This window comes from Lygodium microphyllum, chromosome 19 (genome assembly GCF_053477565.2).
Source record: "Lygodium microphyllum isolate KBCC chromosome 19, Lygodium_microphyllum_v1.1.10, whole genome shotgun sequence".
NCBI classification, from domain to species: Eukaryota; Viridiplantae; Streptophyta; class Polypodiopsida; order Schizaeales; family Lygodiaceae; genus Lygodium; species Lygodium microphyllum.
In genome coordinates this window covers 77,771,392-77,783,435 of record NC_141153.1, presented here as the reverse complement: position 1 = coordinate 77,783,435, position 12,044 = coordinate 77,771,392, and the positions used below count along the sequence as shown (strand labels likewise).

General features: G+C 39.6%; 1 protein-coding gene across 1 annotated transcript in view; it reads right to left on the bottom strand.

The window, feature by feature from the left end:
- Positions 1 to 1,182: 1,182 nt before the first annotated feature.
- LOC148020061 (putative inactive purple acid phosphatase 1) overlaps positions 1,183 to 12,044 on the bottom strand; it is a 51,258-nt gene continuing 40,396 nt past the window's right edge. Inside the window, exons 4-13 of the mRNA XM_087700337.1 lie at positions 11,820 to 11,895; positions 11,599 to 11,721; positions 11,357 to 11,449; positions 11,150 to 11,282; positions 7,966 to 8,047; positions 4,359 to 4,491; positions 4,039 to 4,244; positions 3,808 to 3,933; positions 2,250 to 2,559; positions 1,183 to 2,079 (exon numbers count right to left, since the gene is read on the bottom strand). Coding sequence (XP_087556463.1) covers positions 1,768 to 2,079; positions 2,250 to 2,559; positions 3,808 to 3,933; positions 4,039 to 4,244; positions 4,359 to 4,491; positions 7,966 to 8,047; positions 11,150 to 11,282; positions 11,357 to 11,449; positions 11,599 to 11,721; positions 11,820 to 11,895 — 1,594 coding nt within the window. The 3' untranslated portion in view covers positions 1,183 to 1,767. The remainder of the gene's footprint in view (positions 2,080 to 2,249; positions 2,560 to 3,807; positions 3,934 to 4,038; positions 4,245 to 4,358; positions 4,492 to 7,965; positions 8,048 to 11,149; positions 11,283 to 11,356; positions 11,450 to 11,598; positions 11,722 to 11,819; positions 11,896 to 12,044) is intronic.

The window sequence follows — 12,044 nt, the reverse complement described above, 5'->3', positions numbered from 1 at the left end:
AACAAATTTCGATGTGGATATTTTAGAGGATGCATCTCCCTCATAAAAACAGTCCAAGTAGGGATGGTTTGCCACATGAACTATTTGAAGCTTACATGAACTTCTTGTTTCTTGCCCAAAGTACTTGCATCGATTGACTTCAGGTGTTAGAGGCATTTCTTTCATGGGGTCATTGTAGAAAATCTTTACTAAGGTTTTCACAAACAAGTTTTATACAATACTTCCTACATTGATTCATCCTTAACAAGACGGTTTTAATAAGGATCAAAATACTTTGCAAAGTATACTTAATGCTCAATTGGGGATTAACTCACGGTGCCTTAGAGAATTAGATGCATTGGGTTAGTTTTATTAACACACTTGATGACTTCTTGGCAAGGCCTATTATCTTCTACTCACCATGGGTGGCAAGTTTTGAATTTGACTCAAAGAGTTAAATGCCTAAGTTTAAATGCCCTAAGTTAGTTTGGTTATCACACATTGTCTAGACAAAATGCCAATTTCTTACAAGTTGAGCTATTGGTTGTTTTTAGATCATTGCATTGGCCAAATAAATCATTCTTGAAAAATGAAGATAAATAGAGTGATACAATTGAGTTAGAGGATGGCAAGAGACTTTGTTGTTTGTGTGGTCTAGGTTGGAGGAGAAAACTGGGCAACATATTCTTGTTCTTAATTTTGAGGATTCTGATCCTTGGCAAGATTGAGTTTCACTTGCCTATTGACTTTCTACAAATTTCAACAAATGCAATGTACCATAAGATGATGAAGGATGGATTATTGGAAAGGCTAATAAGGTGTGGTCATGAATAGATAGGTGCACACAATAGCATGATGGACTATTACAGGTATGAAAGTCAAAAGATCTTATATTACGGCAAGATCTTTGTTTGGGGAGTTCTTGTTGGGGACCTCACTTCTAGTGATATAGTGTGGTGGCCCAAGAGTGCAAGCAGACATTGTATATCTTGCACTACATGTGTGAAAACTGCATCTCATCTTTTTGTTTCATGACTAGGTGCCAGACATATTTGGGATTTTATTTGCTAGGTTTGGACTTCAATGATACTCCAAAGAATTACAAATCATGCATGGGTCTTGAGAAGATTACCCCATGATGGCACCCTATAGTCTCAACATTATCTCATTTCTTACATTTCTTATGAAAATTGAAGCCTCCCACCATGTTGATGTGGATGTAGTTCAAGATTTTGATGTGAGCTTGAATGCAATTGCCCTCAAGAAAGAGAGAGTGTGAACGAAAAGAAAATGACGGATTTATATTTATTTACTTTTCTTCTGCTTCATGCCCTCAAATATCCTTTTCATAAGCTTTCTTAATCTATTCTTTTACTCACACACACTTATGTTTCTTCATAGAAAGATGCAGGACGAGAAGCCTTTTTTAACCTTCACCTTCTTTATAAAGCTTCACTTTCTCCTCTTTCATGGCTTCTTATTCTGTCTCCTCTTTATGGATTTGGTGATTCGGTAAGGGGCTCACTACTGTGTCAACTAACTTGCTTCTCTTTGATTTCACAATTCTTGTAAGTACTTGGTTCAATTCTAGGCAGGATGAGCTTGACATTTTCATGCATCCCATCACGGGAAAGTGATGCAATTTTATTTTGATGCAGAGGTCAACTGTCTTTACAAGAATGCCACCTTCTTTCCTTTGAAAGCCAGAAATATTTTTAGTTGATTGGGCAGATCAACGTATTGTTATTAAAGCCACTGAATGTGTTCAAACCATTCGCTGGAGCCAAATTACTTGGAAGCTAAAGTGTATGCAGGGCAGTTGTTCAAGGTATCACAACCAAGCACGTCTATGTACTGCCTTTCAATCCAAAAGGAGTCATAGACCTCTCCATTGCTGCTTCTCTTATATTCAAACAGTAATGTTGATCGGTTGAATGCAGTCAATTTGCCAAATCCATGGTCCAGGTCCTTAAATGTGCTCCAGCTAGTTTGAATCTCAGTATATGGAGATAAACTTGCACCTGCTCCCCCAACCACTAAATGAATGGTTGCATTGAAAGTTCCTGAAAATTTTGATGCCTCTGTGCTCACACAATTGCTCTGCAGCACATATGGAGGATTATCCTGTTAGAACATAACCCTGAGAAAACCCTTAAGCTGCAACATAAGTTAGTTGTAGGGATGTATGGATCGAATATACTGCCTTGCAGGTAGAGCTAACTCAAGCAAGCCTCAATTGAATTTCATGCCTAGACAGAGGAAATACCAACCTCATAAACAGGACAGGTACGCTCATAATTGTGGACATGACCAAAAAATGCTAAATCAACTTTGTACTTTTGCCATAGCTTCTGTAAGCTCTCCCTAGCCATAGGCTCTGCAAAGGTCCCTTCTGCGCCATAGTATTCATCAGAAGAATATCCAAGAACCCTGTGTGCTGCAAAAATGAGCCATGGTTGCTTGAGTCTATCTGCAGAAGCTAAACATTCTTCAATGAATTTGTGTTGTTCAGTTCCTTCTCGCCAATCATGTTCAGAGTCTGCTATGCAGAAATGGAATAGACCATAATCCAAAGAGTACCTGGCACACAAGTACAATTAAGCAATATGTTATTATGTGCTACAAACCAGTTTTGCATCCCTGGGGCACATAAACGAAGGAGAGACTATTTCTTGCACCAAAAATAAACGGTGCTGTGTATACTGAAGAAGGTAGTGTTAAGGAACATGGAACGGTAAGTTCAAAACAGGACAGGTAGTGTTAAGGAACATGGAATGGTAAACTGTGCTGTGTATACTGAAGAAGGTAGTGTTAAGGAACATGGAATGGTAAGTTCAAAACAGGACAACCAATTTTAGACCAAGTTGAGAATTTTATGCTTTTACATTTCCCATGGAGTAGAGCTTTCTTCAAGACTCTTTTTTTCTTGTTATTAGTCAGTCTTACACAGTGGCTCATCTGCTTATCATAGAAGTTCATTAAACAGTATTGATCCTGCTTTTCAAAATGTCTTGAAGCATCAGAGATTGACTGCCATCCCACTACATGTGGATTGTACAGAAGCTTAGAATTTTTGATAATCATTGCTTAACTGTTGGATCATTATCATGAGAAGCAGTTGCATCACTCAATCGGAGAGCCCCAGTTTCTTTGCACCCAAAATCCAAAATGCACTATCTCCACAATGCAGCCTCGCCTGAATTAAAATCCCAAGAAAGTTTCCCTGACAACATTCTGTAACATCTCTTCTCTCTGTGAAGGCTAGTCATAAGGTGCTTGGATAAGTATAGGACAATAACAATCTGTGTGCACATAAACTCTTAACTCTACCATGACTCTAAATCTCGAGGTTGAATGCATGCAACTCTTATTAGTCAGTTAATGCTTTTCTCCGATAAAAGTTTCTCTATTTGTCACGCGAGTTCTTCTTATCACTGTCCTCTCCAGCAGGGGAATTATTCATTCCAACACAGACAATCATCATGGGTACAAAGGGCAATCACTGTACTATATCACTATCTTTTATTTTCTTCAGAATGGAAAAACAAAAAAAAACTACTTTGCAAATTGGAGAAAGTGAAAAGAAAAAACAACAGAGTTTATTGTTTTCCAGGAGGGTTTTTATTACTACTTTATGGTGTCTATGATTGCTCAAGTTCCTGATGGTAAAGTAACCGAGAATCAAGCTTAGTTGGCCAAGGGAAATTAATTAGCCACATATTTTGACGCAAGCATGCATGATTTATGCAACTAAACATTACTCAGCAAACCAGACAACTAAACAACTAAACATTACTCAGCAAACTAGAAAGCTAGCTAAACTTATACCAGAACTTCTCTCTGTTTTTGAGAGGCATATTAAACATAGTTTGTGCTAAAACACCACATTCCCCTCCAGAATCTGTGTTTTTGTAAAATGAACCTGTTCCAGGCCAGTCTCGCTCATGATTTCCACTGCAAAAGAAAGGCCAAGTTAAAAAACGACAAGCATAGACACTATATTTCCTTCTCAGATAGTCATTAGACAGGATGCTCTTGATATACAATCACATATCAAACCTAGCTATCATATAAGGAACGTGTGATGCCAAAGTTTCAATCTGCTCCGTGAATTGATCCCACTGTGAGATATACCCATTGGCATAACAGATATCACCAATATGTAAGATAAGGTCAATGTTATTAAGGTCATCAATAAGCTGGTCTGTTGTGTTAAGAGAACCAGGCTGGAAATTGTTGTACTCATTTGAACCATCTCGCTCACCCTGCAACACACAGATATACTTTTAAAGAGGATTGATCATGAACTGCTGACTGTAAGTATCCTGCAATGTTGCCCTGTAATTGTGCCAAATGCCCGAAACATGAAAATTTCATACTTTTCCCATGTCACCAAAAATGATAATTTGTTGCAAGGAATTTCGACCAGGGAATGGAGCTGCAGAAAAATTACGCTCCTTTTCCCACACGTAGGATCCATTTGCAAGCTGATGCCCTACCTTGTAAAAATATCTGTTCACAAGACATACAATTAAAGATCAGCAGAAGAGTGATGCTGATCAACTTTCCATCCCAATCAAGACAACAGGTTTCGTCTGTAAAGAGCAAAATCACAAAATTTTGTCAAATATACTCTGACAAGCCCTGCTAAAATATGACCCCTTCAAGAAACTGTTCTAACAGATTAAACTAACAATTTGAGCATGATCTCTCTCAAAAGAGGCCTTTTTATCCTGGTCATGCTCTAGCCATATGTATTTACTGGCCTACCATTGCCTTCATTCTTGGGCTTTCCCATTTTTCCTCAAGTGCAAAGGTGCCTTTAACCACATTTTTCCTTAAGTGCAAGGGTGTTTAAAAAACAAAATGATAAGGTTCAAAATTCATTTATTAAAGCATTTGGTACAGGGTAAGGATGACCTTCTCACTGGACATCTTTATAAGTATTCCGATACTGTACTTCTCTCTTCCCTTGTCATTTCATAACTAATCACCTCTAAGCTTTGGTTGGACTCCCATGAATCAATTGAAAACAAAATAATAAGGTTCAAAATTCATTTATTAAAGCATTTGGTACAGGGTAAGGATGACCTTCTCACTGGACATCTTTATAAGCATTCCGATACTGTACTTCTCTCTTCCCTTGTCATTTCATAACTAATCACCTCTAAGTTTTGGTTGGACTCCCATGAATCAATTCAAAACAGCAGTTTTGCATTTATTCTTTAGTTTCTTTCATGCTTGAAGGCTCTTTCCAATATCGGAGACACTCTTGGACCTCTTTGATGATGGATTCACTATTTGGCTACTATAAATGGACACCCATTTCTCCCACAGACCACAGGCTGCTATGGACAGGTTCACACCTCCTCTCACAGGCTATAGATGGAGACAGGCAGATACCCTAGTGGAGGATAGGATTTTCCAGCTTTGTGACTGAGAGCCTGAGATGGAGGAGCACTACATATGCAGCTGTACAGTATACTGTAACATGCGGGGACAGTACCACTGCCTCTTTTATAATGGTTTTGGACCTCTTTCCTGTGTTATAGAGTACAAGGACCAGAGATACCTAGGTCTTTTCCTACTCCAAAGGCGCCTCACAACACCATTGCGAGACAGGAGGCTATTTCACCCAGAGGGACCCACACATAGAGCAGTGACAAACTTTTTTTCATAGATCAGACCCTACAGATCCTACTAGCCAAAAGCAGAGATAGAGCCACCCTACCAGACACCCTCCATTCCACACCATGGAGTCACATTGGATAGAACCATTTCACTTCTCTGAGAACGATGACCTTGTTCACCAGGACCATGCTGAGGAGGCCACACGACAGTTAGATTATAGCCATCATTACGAGACATCGGAGACTCACCACCAGGTGCATCAGTCAAGCCGGTCAAGACTCTATCATAGCTAACATCATGCACAGATCTTGAGATCAGCCACAGACGGTAGTCTCCATCACAGTTCCATGCACAGTAGTGTCAGATCAGGACTTCTTTTTCATTCTACTCATGAGACAGTACTGGGCATGCTTGTACTCTAGCATTGCCTCATTGTACACTTATTTTCAGTGTTGTTTCACAGGCCACTTGTTTTATTATTATCTTCACTTTACTGATAGACATGGATGTACTTTGGATTGTCTCATAGGCCACATTGGCCTTATATAGACATAAATATATACTTCTGTGCGCATGTGTGTGTGACCGAAAAACCTTTGGACTTTGGTGCAAGTTCTGAAAGAGAGCCGCTTAAATGGAAGTACTTTGCCTAGGTAAAGACAAAGTAGAAGTGAGAACTGATCCTTGATAATGTGTGGAAGCTAGGATGCTGAGGTCAGGTATGTGGAGGAGGTTTGCAAAGCTGTAGCAGTGCAAAGGAAACATCTGCATACATGTGCACCTTTTCCGCCCCCCCTTTTTTTTGGGGGGGGGTAGGGGGTTGGGCACGCTGCAAAGCGTGTTTAGCTTTTGCAGATCTGAAGAAGACTATCCAGCTTAGACAGTTGGGGCCTTCATATGTCCTCTTGTAGCTAAAGTTCATCTTGCTGTTCTTGTGGTGCACTCATGTGAAAAATTCTATCCGATTGCCCATCAGGATACCTTGTTGTTAAATTGCTCAACCATTTGTTTTAGATCCAAGCTGGTGGAGGCTATGCCTGTGCTGGTCCGTATGGACATATCTATTGGGTGTCAATCCAAAGTTATCACTGGCAACAATGAAATTGTTAAAGTACTGATTAGTTGCTGTATCTGTTATGTCAATTTCTTTACTTGAGTGGAATATCACTTCAGAAATTTGTCAAAGCCATGACATAAGATTCTTTTCTCCACAGGATGAAGCTAGGTTGGGCAAGGTTGATCTTTATATATAGGATGAAGCCAGGGTGAGCTTTATATACAGTATGAGAAATGGGATTGTGCTTGCAGCAATCGAGATGTTGTCAAGGTATGGCCAGTGTTTTCTGCTGCTCAGACAGGGGAGACATTTAAACGTTCTAATAATCTCCCACTGGATGTTTCACTCAGTGTTCCAGAAGTCAGTAGAGAGACTGGCCAGAGATCCAATTAATTTGCATGTTAAAACTTGTAATTCTAAGCCATGTCAAGCTTTAAATCACTTCTGATTAATACTGGGGTCCTTTTGATTCACCTTGCTCAGCTCAAGAAACCCTATTATACATTGTAAGGTCAAGAGTGCCCTTTAATGATGGGGACTTATGGAGCACAATGTTTGAAAAACTCCCATTAAATTGAAAAGACATTAGCCACTTTTAATTATGGGTCTTATAAAAAGTAATGTCTCAAAACTCAACCCCAACATATGATGGACAATGTAGTGTGGAACATCAAATCTTCCAATAAGAAAAGTGGTGTTACTTACGCCTTTTTGAAATTGCATTTGTGAGAGATTTTCCTATTCTTGAGACCATCAGATTCTTCAACCTTTCACTAAGATGCATAAAATTAAACAATAGTACTTGCAAAAAATGTGATGATGTTAAATGTGTTTGGCTTAAAGGCTAGCTCATGTGAAAAATGTGGGTCTAGCCTCAAGAGGTGCCTCACATACTAGTTAGGCATGCCCTTGTGATTGTGTCACCTTGTTTAAGTGGCATTCGGATCATATGAAGAACTGGGGGCCTTGCGACTACATAACCTTGAGGCATTTGGATTGACTTATGAAGAAGTGGCAAAACTACTGAGTACACAAACTGGCACTTGTTCATGGATAATAACACACTATACCAGGTTTAGGGCCAATATTTTTCTAACAATACCAATGGGGTCACAGCCCAGTTGGATGTGAGTGTGGATTGAGTATTTCAGGTGCATGGGTCCAATCCCTAGGTTGCACTTCCCTGGTGGCACCAATCTATTCACGTTTGATATCTTTCTAACAATGGAATCAACCTGGACAAAGATCACACGTGACTGTCATGATCTCATTTAGAAAAGACTAGGAAGGTATCTCACCTGCCATTTGGCACTAAGCCTTTTAAAAATGCTGTGTGTATGTATCCTGGGTCACGCCAACCGATTGATCTAGCAGGTGATCCTGCAAGAAGAACATATACTCAACTCATGATTAGTTTGTATATGTTTTACACCCAGTTGTGAGTGAAGAAGTGTCTCGATATTTTAAAAAATGGAGGTGATAATAAAGATTCATAAATGCCATAGCAGATCAAATAAAAGCCAGAAATTTAAGTGCACACAAACTTCAAACATGCAAAACAAAGAAAACAGAACAGCTGTATGTCAAATACAGCAAACAACATAAATGTGATTAAGAAACTTTGATTGGATAGCAAGCCACATGATCAAATGCCATTGATGCACACCACAATGAAGAGCTTTCATGTATAAGCCCTTTTCTGGAGCATTATGTTGATTTGCTTCAATACACCGCAACAGTTCTTTTATTTATAAAATCATTGATCTACCATTACTTTACAGAGTGGAGACTTCAAACTACAATGGGCATCTCTTTTGCTCAGACTCCTTTTGAACTTTCATTCTGCCTGCCATTGCTGGAATTTGGCATGATTCAACCTTTTTCTCATGGACTAGAGAATGTCTCTACCAGCAGCTACAGTATTTCTCATGGAAGTAGAGAAGCTCTCGACCAGAAGCTACTGAAGGTGAATCTCTGTGCCTCTCTGCTTTGCTGTAGTGCATGTTCAAGCTCTTCTCTTCAAACCCACCTGTGATTGCTGCAGGGTAATACCATTGTCAATATACTTTGACAATGTACAAAGTAATCAAAAAGTTGAATTCTCTAACCACAAAGATGCAACAGGGACATGCAAAGATTGAACTGCAACAATAATTGCAATGGGAAACTGTGCTCTAATATGATCACTTGCTGATAAAAGTGATATTCTTGTTTTCATGGATACTGATGGAAGGAATGCAGATGAAATGAATTCTGAGAAGATGCCAACAGCAACTCTCACAGATATGTCTCAAGATGATGCTCAACGGAAATCCAAGGATGCCTTCATGGATAATACTGTGCCCCCTGGCACCTAAGGAGAATTGACACACTTTTGCACACATCTAGATGGGATGCCCTAACTCTTGCCTGCTTCAATGGAATGCAGCTGTTGGCACTGGTCCCTACTGACATTAAAGACTATGGAACCAACTAGGGCAAAAAACTGAATGGCTATCCCCACTGAGTGGATAACACTCCAATCCTAAAGTGTCACTGGAATCCTACCGCTCCTATCAGCTCCATGATGAACTGGGGAGGGTAGCTAAGGACAAAACTTCATAACTACACTTGAGGAATGTCAAGGAATTATCAACCTCGAGCTATATGTAGAGTTGCTACTGCTTCACCCATTGTGTGGTAACTCTCTTGCTCTCATCAGAGAATGACCTAGAGGGTTGATCAGAGAATCCCTCTAGAATGGCAACCAACTATCCCAAAGACTGGAACAATCTACTGCATGATTAGACTGGACCTCACAATTGCCCTCACTTAAGAGAGAAAACCGCCTCTCACTGAGGTCAAGGCTATATGCTTCGACTACACTTCCTAACCATGTAACAACCCCTCCTGATTAGCTTCAGTCTAGATGGAATAGAAATCTATCACCAAACTGAGCAATCCTGTTTTGATTGAACTCAAAAAACTCACTGGCTAGAATTCTGCAGCCAGCTAAGTCCATTAAGTCTTACACCATCAAAGCTGCTACACAAGAGCTGCTGAATTCTCCCTATGGCTGGAGGACCCATGAGACCAAAATGCCACAATGTCTCCAAGTGCGCCCACGAGATGCGAATGCTACATTGTCCCTGTCGTTAGAAGTTCAACAGAAACTTGTCAAAGGACCTTCATGTCTTCCTGTAAACCATAGGATAACTGAGAGACCTCTACAAAGTTATTATAAAGAATACTAACTAGATCAGGAAACTAAATTAGGATAGTGGACTTGGTGCTGTCATTTACACTAAGATAGACTGGCATTAGCATTTCTTTGCCTTGCCTTTTCTCAAGATCCTGCTTCTTGCTGCTCAAGATCCCACATTGTCAGCAATAGATGGAATTTGGCATGCTCCATCAGCTTATGGGGATATCCAGACTCTGATATTTTCCGAGGTTAAGGAAAATTCTCCATGGAAAAGAGCCTCCCTTAACCAAGCAACTAAAAATGTGGTGCACAAAGCAACTCTGGTCAGTGTATTAGTACCAATCCACAAAGAACCTGCAGTAGGAGTATCTACAAAACTCTTTTTTAGAATAGCTTTTCCTATCCTATGAAATAATCTTTTGTGCTCCGAACCAGATTCAATTACTGTAATGATGTAAAAAATATTTGGAATGAGTTGAGTCATCTGCAAATGTGGACCAACAAACGCTAAAAGTGACTGCTGCAGCCAGGATGGATGCAAACAGACTGCTGATACTCTCTTGCTTTTCAATGATGCTGCTTGTTTATGGCCAGATGATGTACACACTTTGTGCTCAATGCAAAACCTTGCTTTACACATGGCTTATAACACTCTGGACTCATCATCAATGCATGGGAGTCTGTGACACCTTGCTAGAGAGGAAAGGCGCTTAAAAGTTACACAAACCTCTTTAGCTAAGCTGACTCAGTCATTATACTTTACAATGTGTTGCATAGCTTAGAGCCTATGCCCAAACTAGGGCTCATAAAGTATCACGGGATGCTACACTATTTTTTGATTTAGATCTTAATGGTGATGATGTCAAAAGAGTTCAATGTAGGCCTTAATGTCCAATGAAGTCAATTCTTAGGTCTTACACAAAGTAAGAAATGCAGATCAGAGAAGCTGATGGTAAGAGTTTAGGCATCAGTCGTGCCATTGTCACTTGAGGGTTCAAACAGAAACTGAAAACCTGGTACCAAAAACTTCTCTTCTCAAAGCCACCTCTTTCATCCCATCTTTGGAGCATTTCCAGAAAGAGAACTGTGACAACCATTTCAATTCCCAGCTAATACTCTTGTTTGCACAGTTTCAAGTGAAATTAATAAGTTATGTTTCCCTCTGAACAGGGATGCATTCACCATCAAACAACATTCTGTTCATTTAGCATACCTTCCTTGTACACACATAGTCATGCAATGAAAAAAATCCAACTGAATCTCCACCTGGACTTCAGGCACTGAGCAGAAAAACTCACCACACATGTCTGAGCGTTCGAAACTTAATGTTTGAGCTGAAGAGATGGTGCCTAAGTCCCTAAACTGACTTCCCCATTTCACAACTGGAAAGGCTTCAGTCTCACTATACCCACTTGTCCAAGTGACAGAAATCTGCAATATAGGCATTGGCTTTGACAGAGCTCTCGGTTTAAGGATGCAGGAACACAAATCAATGAAATGAGTACCTCATCCCAATTTTTTGTAAGTGCAAGCCGTGGATATGCAGGTGCTTTAGGATTTGCAAAGCTGATAGAATTTGATACTGCAAGTAGCACAGGCTGCTCAATAATGCAGAAAAAACCACAAAAGCACGTTAAGTCATCAAACCTTCAGTGTTCTTGCTTCATCCAATACAAAACCCAGAATTCTGACATTTTTTCCATTTTTGACACACAAAAACTGTAAAAGTTCCTGAATGAGTGCTTACATTTTCAATACCTCCAGTGAAGAAAGCAAAAGAAAAATCTGCTCGTTGATTGATAAGGCGGAAAGTCAATGATCCTTCTCCAAGCTCAACATAGCTTGAATTTGAAAAGTTTGCATACTGGTACTGCAATTTAAATGTGTGTTTCAATCATCGGACTGATTTCTCAGGAGAGCAATGATGCAATCTTTGCAAATAGAAGAGAGTCATTCAAGGTTCCAAACCTTAATTGGAGATGTACACAAGAAAGGTGCATAGTCTCGGTTTGTTCCATTTGTATCCGATGTACAAAGAGAGCCACTGAAGGAAAAACAGTAGACAAAAGCTAATATAGGTCACATCTTTACATGTTTGATTTCAAAATTATCACATGATCACTCCTATCTGATCAAAAAAAGAAATGGAGAAAGCATCTGATTATAATTCTGAATCCAAGAAAAATATCCTGG